Consider the following 16270-nt stretch of genomic DNA (forward strand, 5'->3'; position numbering starts at 1 on the left):
AGAGAAAGATGCTGCAATTGGGATGAAGATAACAAAAAATGACGTGTCCTCCACCTGTTTGGGGTCCATCAGTCTGATGGATGGCAGAAAGGATGATGTCAGCAGGATAGACAGGGAGCATCTGATGTGAAAGAAGTACTCTATGCCGGACAGGAGGGACAGGTCTGCAAAATACAGATATGCGGGGCTGTGCTGTAGTAAGTGCACCCTGTTAGGCCACTTGCTATGATAGCAGCTGCTCTGAAAGCACTGCCCAGCTATAAAGAATGGCTGACTGGCTGAAGAGACTGCTGCCCAGGACATGAAGGTTGCTGCCCAAGACTGCAGAGGCCTGGGCAGATTAAAACAGGGTAGGAATAGATGTCTGGTCCACTTTCAGGTCACCCAGCCTGTGTGGTGCTGCTCAGGTAAGGATGATGACCTGTCCACCCAAAACACGTATAAGTAAGGGCTGCCTGTACTGAAATGCCTGCAGTGGCTGGACCTGTCCTGCATAAAAAGAGCAGTCACTAAGTAATAATGGCACTGCCCAGCAAGGAGGAAAGGCCTCAGGCTGAAACGTAGGGTGAAGAAGGTGAAAAAACACCGCCCTGGTCTGAAATGCAGGTCTGCAGCAGTTCTAGGATGGCACCCAACTAGCTGCATACTCCGACAGCCTGGTCCTCTTCATAAACTCCGCGCTCCCACGTGGCTTCGATACCATGTGAGAGTGCACAGCAGAAAGGAAAGGGAAAGCGAACATGGAGAGAAGGAACAAACTGACTGCAGTGGCTGAAAGATACAAGGCTGGAATAGTCAGCCCTAACATGCAGCATTGAATATCAGTGTGGGTGCTAGATGGTGGCAGGGGGGTGAAAGAGAATGAGGAGGCTGGCTGAATGATCACAATAATGAGATGAATAAAATAGAGGGCAGGCTGCCTATAGATAGGCATATTTGGGCCAGAATTGGTAATCAAGTGGCCAAGCCCATAATGTGGGTGCCTAGGACAGAGTGTACAAAAAGAAATGCATTGATGTACCCTCCATCTAAAGTGCCTAGAGCACATAAAATGACAAAAAAAAACCTGCATGTACCCTCCATCTAAGTGCCTAGAGCACATAAAATGACAGAAAAAGACCATGCCAGAGCTCCTAATGTCCTTGTCTGACTCAGAATTAGGCTCACAAGCAAGAGATAATAGTACAAGACACACATGTCTACTAATAGAGTTAGGAAAGTCGATGGTTCCATTGCACAAGACCCTTTTGAGGCAGAACATGTGACTACACACTACACAATTTTCTTAGGATCTACGATTAGATTGCCCGACTATAAGAGGGATAGAGAGACAATATTGTAGAGCAGCAGGAGAGTGGTCATAGCTAGCATGAGAAAACATATGATGGCCCTTTTTACAGAGGAGGAGCTAGAGAAGGCATTTTTGGCATTGCCTTCAAGCAAGCATCCAAGAGAAGATGAATTGGATGCGATTCACCTCATTCCCAAGGGAAGTGGAGATATATTGGAGATTGCACATGGAGACCAATCACTTTGCTTGGAACTGCTTATAAGATCTTTGCGAAGGTGATTAGTCTCAAACTAGTCCCTTTGATGTTAAATATTATCCATCCTACCCACTCTAGCTTTGTTTGAGAGCATAGCATCTTTGAAAACATCTTCACTTTGTAGGACTCAACCGCTCTTGCTCACTCCAAAAACTAGGACCTTAATGTACTCTTCCTTGACTTTGAGAAGGCGAATGGCTATGTGGATTGGTTGTTCTTGGAGGGCATGATGTTGAGGATGGGATTCCTAGAGTAGTGGGTTGGGGAGAAGCGGCTCTCTATTCCTTAGCACATAGCCATGCCATGACTAGTGAAGCCAAAGGAGAGAGATTCAGCATCCAAAGATTAGTGAGATAGGGCTGCCCATTAGCCACCTTCTTGTTATTTGTAGTAGAGGCTGTGAGCTCTTTCCTAAGGGATAGATCCCTCGATATTAGAGGCATCATGCTACTCATCCTAGAGTTTGAGGAGCTCCTTGATGCGAGGTTTTCCAATGGCACATCAGTCTATATAGATGGGGATATGTCCTATATATTTTTGGTATGTGACACTAGGCAACTAGAGTGGCAACCACATGACGGTTTCATGGGGATTTTTCGTGGAACTGCAATGAGATATTTTAGATGCCATGTGGGGATATACATTACTTCAGAGCAGTTGTGGCACCTCCCCTCTCGAGTATCAGAAAGAAGCCTCTTTATTTGAGCTTGGTGAGACTATCGTTAGCAAGGAGAGGAGTGGTCCTATTCCTCTAGCGGCCATGTGGTACATCACATCTTGCTAGGCATTTTCTAGGTCATGCATTGGCCAGGTGAAGTGTATTATTAGGAATTTTAGGAGATGGGAGCTTGATTAGAGTAAAGCTAGTCTGGGATGTCATCATGTAGCCTAGATCAAGAGGAGGATTGGGGATTATAGACCTAGATAGCTAGAGCAAAGCCTTATTGGCTAAGCTCATTGTTAGGAGTCTGCTTCCAAGGGAGGATCCCTTGAAGAAACTCTTGATAGGGAGGCTTCATTGGATTTTTTAGGAGATTGGGACTAAAGACTTGGGGGGAAGGGGGGAGATTAGATTTATAGTTGCCTTTATCAAAGCATGGAAATCTATATCATTGGGTTTGCACATGTAAGAACCACCTCTACTGACTGCCAAAGAGAAGAGGAGGTAGCCTCTTCTCTCCAATCACCATTTGAGATCGGAGTCACACCACACCCTTGGACACAAGACACTTATCACGGGGGAGATTCTCTCTACAAGTCACTGTGCCGATGGGAGATTGGTTTGCCTTCTAGGAGCTATAGCAAGAGATTCAGAGATAGAGACTATAGGGTCTCAGGGGAGCTAGAGCTATGATTGAGGCTATGATGGAGGCAGTTCTACCACATTGGTAGATAGACATAGATACTTCTGAAAATTGGATCAGTCTCTTCTCCATAGGAGACATTCTTCTAGCAGCATTGCAACTAGTAGAGACAAGACATTCACTTTCATGGTTGAGGAGAATGGCTGCCTCCAACGAGAGGAGTTTGGATAGACAACGTTGGATACCCTAGATAGAGGATCACAGTAGTAGCACACTTTGAGAGTAAGTGGCGTATTTATTTAGACCCAGCCACCTATCTTGTGGATGGATGGAGATATCGTGCTTTCAAAGGAGGCCTCTATAGATATTACAATGGGATTCAAGAGGATGGGTATGAAGAGATCTGTTCCGTGATAGACCATGTGACATGGCCTTCCTTGGCTACACTACTAGGTTGGGAAGGACGATATAGATGAGAAAGATTAGAGCACATGTAAGAACCACCTCCCATTGGCATAGAGAGGGAATCTCAAATGAGTTCTTGTATGACTTTTGGGGGAGGCTTCATGACAGCTTTAGCTCTAAGAAGATATCTCTCTTCCTATGGCTTGTAGCTCATAGGAGCTTGGTGGTTGGCATATGGCTTGGATATGGTAGGGATCTAGTGGCGTGCATGAGATGCCGCGAGCCAAAAAGGACATAGAGACACTACCTATTGGGTTGCCCTAGAGCCCTAGAGGTATGGAGGAGAGCCCTTAGGATGATATTCCATGGCACACCAAAGACCATGGTGGTGACCTGGGGGGCTGTAGCTCGGGGCACAAATAGAGGCCTAGCGTGCGGTTATGAGGATGTTTAGGAAAGCTTTTCGTTTCTTAGAATTGGGAAACATTTGACGAGGATCCCACTTGAGACTATTCGCATGCACAATGAACCTAGGGACACTGCCATAGATGGGAGCTGATTGCCAGTATCATAGATTGGTTCATTTGGACAATGAGATGCAGTCATGTCATTGACCTTCATGATGTATCCACAGTACAGTGGAGACTCTATCGAGGATTTGGATAGAGATCATCCACACTCTATGCAAGAGATGGGAGAGGATGCAGGGCAGCTCTGAGAGGATGAGGAAGAGATGAGAGGCTTTCTTGTGGACATGGGACTCGGGCACTTTCTTCCATAATGCCCCTCAAATGATGTTGCATTATAGCGGACCGGATTGGTTGTTCACACAAACATTGTATTTGTGATGTACTTAGTTACTCTTCATAGAGCTCCTTGTACATTGTATTTTTCCTCAGGTTTTCTCCGTGTGTTATTGATAGAATTTCCTTTTCTTGAAATAAAAAGCAAAGCTTGAGAGGTTTCTCACTCATTTTACAGAAACTTAAGATGGATAAACTTTGTATACATGTTTCATTTCATATCAGTAATTCACAACAAAAGAAGTGTGTAATGACAGATCTATTGTCCAGGTGACTCCAAAGTGCACAGCATCATGTTGGATATCACTGGTGGTCACTGCGATGAAGGTGACAAATCGATATTTAAGGTGGAGAAATTCAGTGTAAGGTACTGAATCAAGAGGAGAATTACAGGAACTATCATTCAATTCCTGCCCACAAAATCTCAAACATCCAACTGATTGTTCAAGTCAGCATTACAGGAACAAAGATGGCTGAAAGAGCAGCAGTCACTAGGGTTAGTCGACTTGCTCAGCCCATGAAAACCTGATTGTAATTGGTCAGCTGTTCTGTTATCAACATAGCACCCTTGGAACAGGCTGAAATGTTGAGTGAAGTTACCTTACTAACTCCACTGTTTCCCAGTCTAGGGTTATGTTTGTGTCACCTGAATCCCATGAACTCCACAGATTCCCTGTATGTTTAGAATATAGATGATCCAATGACACCCACAAGATTAATTGTCAAAGTAGAAATACATTACAAACTACATCTTCATGTAGCAGTGAGTTCTTGGTCGTTCATGTCATGACTAGCAAGATGTCTCTTCAGCTACATATCTGTAGATGTGGAGCACTACATTTTCTTTATTGTCACATTAGCCGTTTATATTAACCGTACTGTTCAGGATTTCTGTGTGTTGAACTCCAGCCAATGAGAGATTTAGAGTTATTTTGGCGCTATTATTTTTAAAACCAGTGCGTCCACCAGTTGCTTAAAGTAGCCACATTCACAATGCAAACATAACCTTGATTGCATCACCACCGGCTGCAGTGACTTTGAAACCTTCTGTTACTTCATCTTCAGTTATGCCAAATCTGTGTGTAATGAGTGGTCTTACATCTACCCTCCTTGACTGCAACAGCTCTATGCATAAAGGATATGTGTTGCAGTACCTCAATATACCCAGGACATCGATTTCCCTGCAATATAAGAAAACATGAAGGTCCTTAGTTAAGCAATATCAAAGTCACCCTTTTCTTGCAATCAGACCCGAGTTCAACATAACCAACCTTGCAGCGGCAGCCGTCAATGGTAGTGTCATACTGTCCTGCCCCATGCCCACAAGACAGACTTTTCCACCAGATCTTGTTGCTAGTAGTGCAGTACAGGCAGTCTTAGTGAAACCAACACAGTCAAAGGTTACATCGATATTGTTGCCAATAGACTGTTGCAGCTTTAAGACCTCATCTTCCAGATCCTGTCAATAAACAAATATCTTAACTTTTATGGTCCTCATCTAAGCTTATTTTACAAACAGACATAAAACAAACATTACGATAATCATTTACACACTCTTTTGCCTATTCCTCTCTTTAAAAAGAAAAAACCACTTTGTAATTTTGTCCATTAAGTCACTTTTTTAAGATGTGATTTTGGCCTATGCTGGCCATTTGGATTTGTTAAATCCGGCTAAAACCTCATCAACCACAACCTGATATTATCACTATTTCTAGTATCTATCTGGTTCTGACGACCTGTTTCCCTTATTTTCAGTAGCTAGCCAATTCGGAATACCTGTTCTTAATCTTATTTCGATTCAGGGCAAGAAAACATCAGAGCTTGTTAAGGATCTGGTCTTTACCCTTACTCTGGCCAGGACAAGTATTTAGTTAAACCTACTGATTCTACTAATTAGAAAAACTTGATGTGTGAAGGTGGTTCTTTTAATCACAAGGGAACAAGTCCTATTGGTGACAGTTACACATAACTTATATGGAAGTCAAAGAGAAAGGCGACTAAATGAATCTTCAATATAGAACAAACCCTAATTACTGCTATAAGTTAGGGTTTACAGCAGAATTTCTCTTGTTGTCCACCAAATTTGGCTTTGATCTACTCAAAATGACTGACATTTGCTGGCTGAAATCTGATTGCTGCTTGTACCAGACTGCAAGATGTAGTCGCCTGCTGCCATAGAGGCTCATAAATGCTGACACCAGCTTGCACCTATTGTTGCCAGCCCAAAATGGTGATCTTCCTATTGTCACCTACCTCCTGAAGCCCGTTGTTGGTTGTCGCCTCCAGCAATTTGATGTTCTCTGCTCGCAAAATGAGCAGCAGCTCTTCTCTCTCTCACAGGCTAAGAATCCATTGAATGGCTCTTGGGCACGAATTCCCAAAAGATAGAGAGAGCATTAAAAAAAAGGTAAGAGGGGTAGATCTGAACGTGAATTTTTCAGGGGTTGAGGGCACATTGCTGCAAGTACATCAGCTATGGAGAGTACTTCTTCGTCTCTGACTCATGTATGGAGGTAGAGCTTGCTCCCTCTGGTCAACTCACGCTCTATTCTCAGAGGAAATGCTCTGCATGATGAGCTGATTCCATCAAATGTATAGTTTTGTGTTTCCTTTGCACTTTTGCTGAGGCAAGAGCCTCACTGTCCACGTTCAGGAGTAGCTGATTGCTTCTCCAATGTAGGAACTAAAGAAAGTGATGACCACGCCACACAAGAACAGGTTTTCAGCTCTGATTTAGTGTTGTTTGTGGAATATTTTTACTGCTAGAATGATGCCAGGGTCAAAGGGTTTGTAGTCCAACTGGTATGGAACAAATCTAGAATGGAATAAGGTTGTAAACGGGTCAAAAAATAGGTGAAAAATAGTAAATACAGAGTTATGCAGATTGCAATTCTACACTTGAATTATTGAGTTTTGCTCACAGAAAGTGTTTTCCTACTTGGGATGTTGTTCTAGATATGTTGTATTGTTCTTATGCAGCTGAAATTTACTCAAAAAGGGATGTTGTTCTGGATATGATGTACTATTCTTATGCAGCTGAAATTTATTCAGAAAAGATGAAAGCCAACTGTTCACAAGTTTTGTACTTTGGAGCTTTTTTTTTTGTAACCTTCCATCTTTTAATTGATAAAGAAATACGGAGAGGGGCGCGGGTCTTCGGGGCAATCTGGTGTTGAGCGAGGAAGTGAGGTCTCTATGTGTGTGTGTATGTGAAAAGACCAAGTATTAATTGGCCAATGTTGTTTTCACTATGATGCCTTTTGGGAGATTCTAGTGCAATATGTTTTGCTTTTGCACATTGTAGTGCAATTGAGGACGAATACAAGGATTTCAAGGTAGTGTCACGAGGATGTGAAATTTTATTGCTTTGCTTAGCATTTGATTAAAAGTTAATTAAATGTGCTAATGTGACCTGCACACGTCAGGTGCAATTTCATTATTTTACTATGTGGGACCCAAGACCCCAAAATATATGTTGATTCCAAGGAAAAAAGTTGTAATAAGTTATGTTTAATAGATGCTACGTGGTACTCAATCTCAGATTTTGGCCTAGACCAATTTATTGGCCATTTATGTCATTGGTGGCATTAAAGACTAGGCATTAATTAATTAATTAATTAATGTCAATCTAGGGATCAATAACTACTCAGGGACAATTGAAAGACAAATCGGCCTAGACAATTTAATTATTGGTTAGTGAAAATTTAAGCTTGAAAATCAATAATTTGAAAATTAGTTTAATAAGTTGGAAAATAAAATTAGAAGGTTACCACTTGGCAAAACTTGCCCATGCAAGTGGAAAAGAGGTTTTTGAGGCTAGGACACACACACACACACACACACACACACACACACACACACACATACCCCCTTTTACGAAAAAAAAGAGAGAGAGACCCCTTGTGTTTGGCTAATCTTATTAAAGAGTTTCAGTTGAAATCTTATCAACAGGCCAAATTGCAAAATTTGACTGAGAATTTGCAAGATAGTGCTTGTCAGACTCATAAGTTCTTTCGAGCTCTCCATGCATCTCCTGCTCGAGAGAATATGACTAGACTCCAGGATGCAGAAGGTCAAATGGTCATTGATCCTCAGACTATTGTGAATATGTGTAGGAATTATTTTCTAGACCTTCTTGGTTCTACTCCTTCACCTTCTGACCAAATTACTCATGTCCGCTCAGTTTTCTATGATTTGGTCCGCAATCAGGTTCCACATGACATGCAAACTACTTTGGAGACAGATATTCGTGAGGCGGAGGTTATGGATGTTTTGTTACACTTGCCCAAGGATAAAAGTCCCGGTTGGGATGGTCTCACCAATGAATTCTTTGAGGTTTTTGCTACCCAACTGGTGAAACCATTGACGGCTATGTTTCAGCAGGTTTAGGAAACGGGGTTCATGCCTTCCTTATGGAAAGAAGGACTTATCAAACTGCGTCTAGAAGTTCCTTCACCGTCTATGTTGAAACATTGGCGACCAATTTCTTTGATGGGTTCTATGTATAAAATCTTTTCCAAAGTGATGGCAAATCGGCTCCATAAGCATCTTCCTGCCATTGTGCATCCTCTTCAATATGGTTTCATTAAGGGCCGAAACATTTTGCATAATGTCTTAAATGTGCAAATGGCTATTGACTATGCAAGGCACTCTAATCAGGAGGTGGTATTGATTCAATTGGACCTGGAAAAGGCTTTTGATTATTTAGACTCGTCTTTCATTGCAGAACTTATGTCTACTATGGGCTTTGGTACTTAGATGTCTCGTTTGATCTACACCATTAGTGTTGCGGCTTCTTCGCGAGTTATGCTGAATGGTGGTGTTACCGAGCCATTTATCCTTGCACGCTCTATGAGACAGGGTTGCCCTTTAAGTCCTCTCTTTTTTGCCCTTGCGACTCATCCGGTTCTTTCGATGTTATCTCATATGGCAACTTCTACTCAGTTGGCTGGATTGTCTCTTTCTTTTGGACTACACTTCATTAGTCAATCCTTGGCTGATGACAGCTTTATGATTTTGCGCGCGGACAAGGATAATCTTCACAAAGCATTAGATGTTTGGACTCTCTTTGGTCATGCTTCTGGTCTTTATATCAATGCTTTGAAATCAGCCATGCTCAGTTGCACGGAGTCAAATTTGCAGTCATTGGACTGGCAGGGAATGGTTGTTCCCCGTGGTTCCATTGTTAGGTACCTTGGGGTTTTCTAGTCCTTCATCATCCCTGCTTGCTCATTTGGTATGTTCTTGGAAATTGGTTCTCCAGAAGGCTTAGTGGCATCCAGCGGAGGACCGCTTAGCTACTAACTCTTTTCAACTGGAATTGTTGGCAGCCTCGTGATTACTTTCTTGGGAAGGCAAACATGAGCTCAGACCAGAATTTAACCGCATGGCACGTTTGGGCTTGACTTCAGTTGCAGATGCCACCCTTGCCAGTTGCAATGTGTTGATATCGTTTCGTACAGCTAGGAGGTTTTTCAGAATCCCTCGTGGATATCGTGATTTATGGGGACAGCTTTTGATGGTGCTCCAAAGCAGACAACCCTAACCTGCCCTTGCTTTGGATCGTCCCTGGCAGACCTTGCAGGCCGGCTGAATTTGGAAAAGGCCTCAGCTAACCAGGTGTATCATCTTCTAATTAAAGATCATCAATGGATGATTACTAAAGCTAATACTGTATGGGGATTGCGTAAATCTCAATCATGGTGGAAGGTAACTGTGATGGAGGGCTGGTTGAACAAGGCACCTTTCAAATGCAAGGTCTTTCTTTGGAGGGTGATGATTGGTGGTCTTCCTCTTGCTTCAGCCCTTTCCAAGCGTCGAATCTCCAACGGCAATCGTTTCTTTTGCACCACCAGTGTGGAATCGGCCCGTTATCGATTTATTTCTTGCCCTCTCGCTAAGAAAATCTGGTCACTCTTGTCAGCGGTTTGGAGAGCAGTGGTTGGTTTCTCGCTAAGCCCTTTTGATTGGGTTTTTATGCGGCCCAAATACCCCATACCGGCACAGTCGCATATGAAGATACGATACTGGGGCTGTTGGCACAATTGGACCATTCAGAATGCTTTTCTTTTTGATTCAGCCTCTAATGTTCAGGGACATATTGCTAAGCTTAAAGGTCTCTTGCATTGGCCACAGGTAACAGCTTTCTTCGTCGCCTCAGCGAGAGCCAACATCACGCGTTCGGGCCTACGCCCCTGGGTTCGCGCCGGGCACGTGCCATCTCGCCCTGCACACTAAGACAGCGCAGCCCTGCCTCTGTACACAGCGCGAGAGAGAGAGAGCGAGAGAGAGACAGAGAGAGAGAGAGGTCGCCCTCTGCTGCGTGCTGGGCGGGACCCCGCCATCCACTGGAGTCCCGTTTCCTGCGCGCGACGCTGCCCTCGCCAGTCAGCCACCGTGGTGGTCGCCCTAGACTTTTAACGCCTGTAACCTGTTCGTGTGACGTCCTGAGGGTCGTTCTCTGCCGTGTGCGAAACCAGCTTACAGGGGTGCAGATTTCTCACTCAGCCGACAGTGATCTGCACTGAGCGTCAGTCCTTCTTCGAGATCAACTCGTCATACAAGATGGCTGGTTTGGATCTGGATTTCATAGATCAAACGGTGGCAGCACTTGGCCCAGATTCTGATGCTGAGGAACCGGAGGATATGGTTCCGTGCACTAAAGAGATACCCCGCGGTCCTGACATCCAGCCTACGGGTAAACGTACCAAGCATACCTCGGAGGAGATAGGTGTTATTCCGGATCGTTCCTATGCGCAGGTCGCTTCGGATTCTGTGGACTCTCAGGAGGTGGACTGGGAGTATCTGCTGGAATTTGCCAACACTTTGCTTGGCGAATATGTTCAACATAATCAGGAAGCCTTCTCTGACTCTGCACCGGACGATGTTCTGGAAGCTTCCGTCGACCCAAAAACTGTCCTACGCTCCTTTTCGGTGTTTTATGGTCGCGCTGTGATACTCTTCTTCACTGGTCGAATCCCGCTGCTTTCCCGTATTCGCCAATGGCTGCAGAGTCTGCTACAAGGGGAATGTGTTGAAGAGATTTTTGTTGGGTCCCGAGGTTTTTTTGAGGTCCTCTTGAAAACTGAGACGCACCGTGCTGCTCTCCTGTCTAAAATGCCTTTGTTTTTTGATCGTCGGTTGGTTCATGTGGTTCCATGGCGCCCGATGGCAGATTTTCAGCGCCTCCTACAACGTGAATGCCCTGTGTGGGTAGAAGTGGAAAATTGTCCGGTTGTTTATTGGCCGCTATTGAAGGATGCTATGGCCGCTGTGGGCACGGTTCTGGTCCCTCCCAGTCTCAGGGCTGTGAATCGCAACCGCTTGTGCATGTTATGGGATACTGCAAGGAAAAGGCCTGCTTGGTTACGCCTCAATTGCTCTGGCATGCATCCGTTACACTTTCGTTTGAAATGGGGCAATTTTGCAGGCCATTGCTTTTCCTGTGGACAGTTGGGGCACTTTATGGCCGAATGCCCAGAGTAGCAACACATTTCAAATGCGGGCCATATTGCTCCGCCCATGGAAGATATGGTGTGCGATGCTCCGTGGCTGGATACTATCCACCCGCCCCAAGTTCTGGCCAAAGGTAAACAACAGGTTTCGGGTCTGGATTCCCGTGCCACTGATTGGGTTGAAGTGCGTGCAAAAAAAGGCAACAGGATTGTTGCTGGCATGGAGAGTACTGTGCCTACTACCTCACACGATTCCATGCGTACATATATGCGCAGGAAGGAAATGTTGTCTTCCGAGCGCTCTGCTCCTGCTATGGTTTCCTCAGCCCCCCGTCCTCAGCCCGCCAGGAAAATGTATTCGGATCGTCTAAAGGGTCCTCCTGCAAAGCTGGCTTTTGATACCAGAGGCAACGTCATTACCCCGTGGGACCGTCGTTATCCACGTTCCAACCCCAAGCAAGCAGATATGCCGTCTACTTCCAAATCTGGTCCTCAGAACTCTTTTGCGGTGTTGGCGGATTTCTTGGATGAGGGAGTCCTGGACATTCTCGCCGACAAAGTCAAATCGAGGCAAGCTGTGCCTCGTACCTGATTGTGTTTTGCATACACATGAAAATAGCCACGTGGAATGTGCGAGGAATTTGTTCTCGACACAAGCAACATGCCATGTGGACTGCATTGTATGAGAATCAGTGGGATGTCCTGTGCGCTGTTGAGCACAAGAGTCACGGTGACGCCGGAAAAGTTGTGGATTGCCATGGCTTTCGCTTGTTCTATGCAGGAACACAGGCCATGCATTATTCGGGTGTGCTCATGATTGTACATGCCAAATATCAGCCTGTTCTTATTAAAAATGATGTTCATGGCCGCTTTTTGGTGGTTGAAATTTTATTCGAAGGGGAAATCTTATGGTTACTTGGCCTCTATGCTCCGAATGATTTGTTATCTCGCCGGGAGCTTTGGCAGACTTTGCAGACTTCCTTGTTACTTGGCAAACGGGGCTTCTTCATGGGGGATTTCAATATGTGTGTTGATTCTTCCCAGTCCACATCGGAGCACTCGGTAATGGACGTGCCGGAAAGTCGTTTGTGGCATGAGTTGGCTCTTGCTGTTCTTAAGCAAGATCTCTGGTCCTGGCTACACCCGTCTTCTACAGGATTTACTTTCCATTCGGCCTAGTATGCAACAACATGGTCGCGGTTGGACCGTATATATATCATGCAGAATGATGATTTTCTGCCTGAGATGCTCGAAATAAAAGTGTTGCAGCAATATGCCTTGTCGGACCATTTCCCTCTGCAGTTCGAGTTGCTTGCGCAACCCATTGCACCTTTCAAGCAATTTCTGGAGAGACTCCCTTTGCGTTTCAACTCCTCCTACTTGAAGCATGCAATTTTTCAGGGCTATATGCAGCAATTGCTTGACAGATTCTTCTTGGACTTTTCCTCTCAGGGCACTGCGTCATTTGAAAGATTGCTCTCTAATGTCCAGCGGGTTGCTCGGCAGTATGGGATCTATCATGCCTCTCTTTGTCGGCGCCGTCAACGGGCAGCGGAGGACCTGCTGGTTTTGGTTCGCTCCCTGCTGGTGGACACTCCGGATGATGCATTTCTGCTTGCACTAGCCATGCGGGTGGCCGATCTTATTAAAGAATTCCAGTTAAAATCGTATTAGCAAGCCAAATTGCAACATCTGACAGAGACGTTGCAAGATAGTGCATGTCAGACCCATAAGTTCTTTCGAGCTCTCCATGCCTCTCCTGCTCGAGAGAATATGACCAGACTCGAGGATGCAGAAGGCCACCTTATCCTGGATCCACAGACTATCATGCATATGTGCAGGAATTATTTCCGTGACCTTCTCGGTTCCGCTTCTCCACCTTCAGCCCAAATTACTCAGGCCCGTTCGGTTTTTTATGACCTGGTCCGCAATCAGCTTCCGCAGGACATGCAAGCTACTATGGAGTCAGATATTGGTGAGGCAAAGGTTATGGACGTCTTGTTACACTTGCCCAAAGATAAAAGTCCGAGTTGGGATGGTCTTACCAATGAGTTCTTTGAAGCTTTCGCTACCCAACTGGCGAAACCATTGCAGGCTTTGTTTCAGCAGGTGTGGGAAACGGGGATTATGCCTCCCTCATGGAAACAAGGACTTATTAAACTGCTTCCAAAAGTTCCTTCGCCATCTAAGTTGACACAGTGGCGTCCAATTTCTTTGATGGGTTCAAGGTACAAAATCTTTTCCAAAGTAATGGCGAATCGGCTCCATAAGCATCTCCCTGCCATTGTACACCCTCTCCAGTATGGTTTCATTAAGGGCCGAAATATTCTACACAATGTTTTGAATGCCCAATTGGCCATTGATTATGCCAGGCATTCTAATCAGGAGGTAGTACTGATTCAACTGGACCTGGAAAAGGCTTTTGACTATCTGGACTGGTCTTTCGTTGCTGAACTTATGTCTGCTATGGGCTTTGGTGCTCGGATGTCTCGTCTAATCTACACCATTGGTGTTGCGGCGTCTTCACGAGTCATGCTAAACGGAGGTGTTACTGAGCCATTTGTCCTTGCCCGTTCTGTCAGACAGGGGTGTCTTTTGAGCCCTTTATTCTTTGCCCTTGCGACACATCCAGTTCTTTCCATGTTATCACATATGGCCGTCTCTTCTCAGTTAGCCAGACTGTCGCTTCCTACAGGACAGCACTTCATTAGCCAATCCCTGGCGGATGATACCTTTATGGTTTTGCGTGCGGACAAGAATAACCTTCGAAAAGCATTGGATGTTTGGGGTCTCTTTGGTCAAGCGTCAGGCCTTCGTATCAATGCGCTCAAATCAGCCATTCTAAGCTGCACGGAGTCGGATTTGCAGTCCTTGGACTGGCAGGGTCTGGTTGTTCCTCGTGGCTCCATTGTCGAGCATCTTGGATACCCTTTGGGTGTTGATGTTCCCCCAAAGCAGCTTCTGCAGTGGATTTCTCAGAAAATGGTGGCTAAGTTTATGTATTGGAAGTCTCAGGCCTGGCCCTTCCATGTTCGCCTCAAAGTAGCCCAGATAATTATGTTGCCAATGCTCACATATTTCTTGCCATTGTTGCCCTGGACTACTACGACTCTGAATGCTCTTACTCAGTCTATTCGCTTCATGCTATGGAAGAAGGACTTATTGCATGTAGGTATTTCCTGGATCTCGTGGTCGCATGCGTGCACCCCCAAACGCATGGGTGGCGGAGCTATTTTAGATGCCCAAACTCACATGCAGGCACTTCGTTGGTCTCTTTACCGCGCCATGTGCTCGGATCATCATCCGTGGGTCGCTATAGCCCGTTATTTCCTTGAGGGCCATGGGCTTCTGCATGGCAATAAACAAATCCGGAGTTCTTGGTGGCATGTTCTTAATGCTGATTTGCGGTTCTCCAGTTCTTCTTCATCGCTGCTTACTCATTTGGTGTATTCCTGGAAACACGTCCTTCAAAAGGCTCAGTGGCATCCAACGGAGGATCGCTTGGCTACTAACTCTTTTCAATTGGAATTACTGGCAGTCTCGCGTTTACTTTCGTGGGAAGGTAAACATGAGCTTCGACCACAATTCAACCGGATGGCACGTTTGGGCTTGTCTTCGGTTGCCGATGCCACCCTTGCCAGTCGCAATGTGCTTATATCATTTCGTACAGCTAGGAGGCTTTTCAGGATCCCTCGTGGATATAGGCCTTTATGGGACCAACTTTTGACGGTGCTCCAGAGCAGACAACCCTTTCCTGCTCTTGCTTCAGATCATCCCTGGCAGGATTGGGACCTACAAGGCCGGCTGAATTTGAGCAAAGCTTCTGCTAACCAAGTGTATCATCTTCTGATTAAAGATCATCAATGGCTAGTTACTAAAGCGAATGCTTTATGGGGATTGCATAAATCCCGGTCGTGGTGGAGGGCAACTGTGATGGAGGGCTGGTTGAACAAGACACCCTTTAAATATAAAGTCTTTCTTTGGAGAGTGATGATTGGGGGTCTTCCGCTTGCTTCGGCTCTTTCCAAGCGACGAATCTCCAATGGCACCTGTTTCTTTTGCACCACTACTATGGAATCCGTCCGCCACCGATTTCTTTCTTGCCCCGTCGCTAAGAAATTCTGGTTATTTTTGTCGGCTGTTTGGCGAGGGGTGATTGGTATCACCCTGCGCCCCTTTGATTGGGTTTTTGGCCAGCCCAAATACCCTACTCCCGCACAGCCACATATGAAGCTCATGTATCACTTTCTTCGATACTGGGGCTGTTGGCATAACTGGACCATTCGGAATGCTTTTCTGTTTGACTCCGCCTATAATGTTCAGCGGCATATTGTGAGGCTTAAGGGCCTCTTGTATTGGCAGTTAGCTCTTCTCCATCGTTCTGATTTGCTCTCTACGGAGGACTTACGTCCGTGGCATATGGCAATTTCCTCCGCATCCTTGCCATGACATTGTAACTTGTAGTACTTAGAACCTCTTCACATGATGGCTTGGATTGTCGTCATGTATCTTGTAATCAAGTAATCTTGTATTTTTTTCGTAATTAATACAATTACCTTTTACGAAAAAAAAAAAGAGAGAGAGAGAGAGAGAGAGAGAGTTTCTCGGATGACCTGAAGGTCTGATGTAACAAAAAGTAAGAGATACAGAAAGAATGCTAACCTGATGGTCTGATGTAAATATTTACTACTTAATTCAATTATCTTCACGAAAAAAGAGAGAGAGACCCATTTTAGCCTTGTGCAAGCTAAGAGAGA

General features: G+C 45.1%; 1 protein-coding gene across 1 annotated transcript in view; it reads right to left on the reverse strand.

The window, feature by feature from the left end:
- Positions 1-4752: 4752 nt before the first annotated feature.
- The window catches only part of LOC148020637 (L-idonate 5-dehydrogenase-like), a 127740-nt gene continuing 116222 nt past the window's right edge, over positions 4753-16270 (reverse strand). The window contains exons 5-6 of the mRNA XM_087698444.1: positions 5331-5518; positions 4753-5240 (exon numbers count right to left, since the gene is read on the reverse strand). Coding sequence (XP_087554570.1) covers positions 5048-5240; positions 5331-5518 — 381 coding nt within the window. The 3' untranslated portion in view covers positions 4753-5047. The remainder of the gene's footprint in view (positions 5241-5330; positions 5519-16270) is intronic.

The sequence above is a fragment of the Lygodium microphyllum genome, chromosome 18, assembly GCF_053477565.2.
Source record: "Lygodium microphyllum isolate KBCC chromosome 18, Lygodium_microphyllum_v1.1.10, whole genome shotgun sequence".
Taxonomy (NCBI): domain Eukaryota; kingdom Viridiplantae; phylum Streptophyta; class Polypodiopsida; order Schizaeales; family Lygodiaceae; genus Lygodium; species Lygodium microphyllum.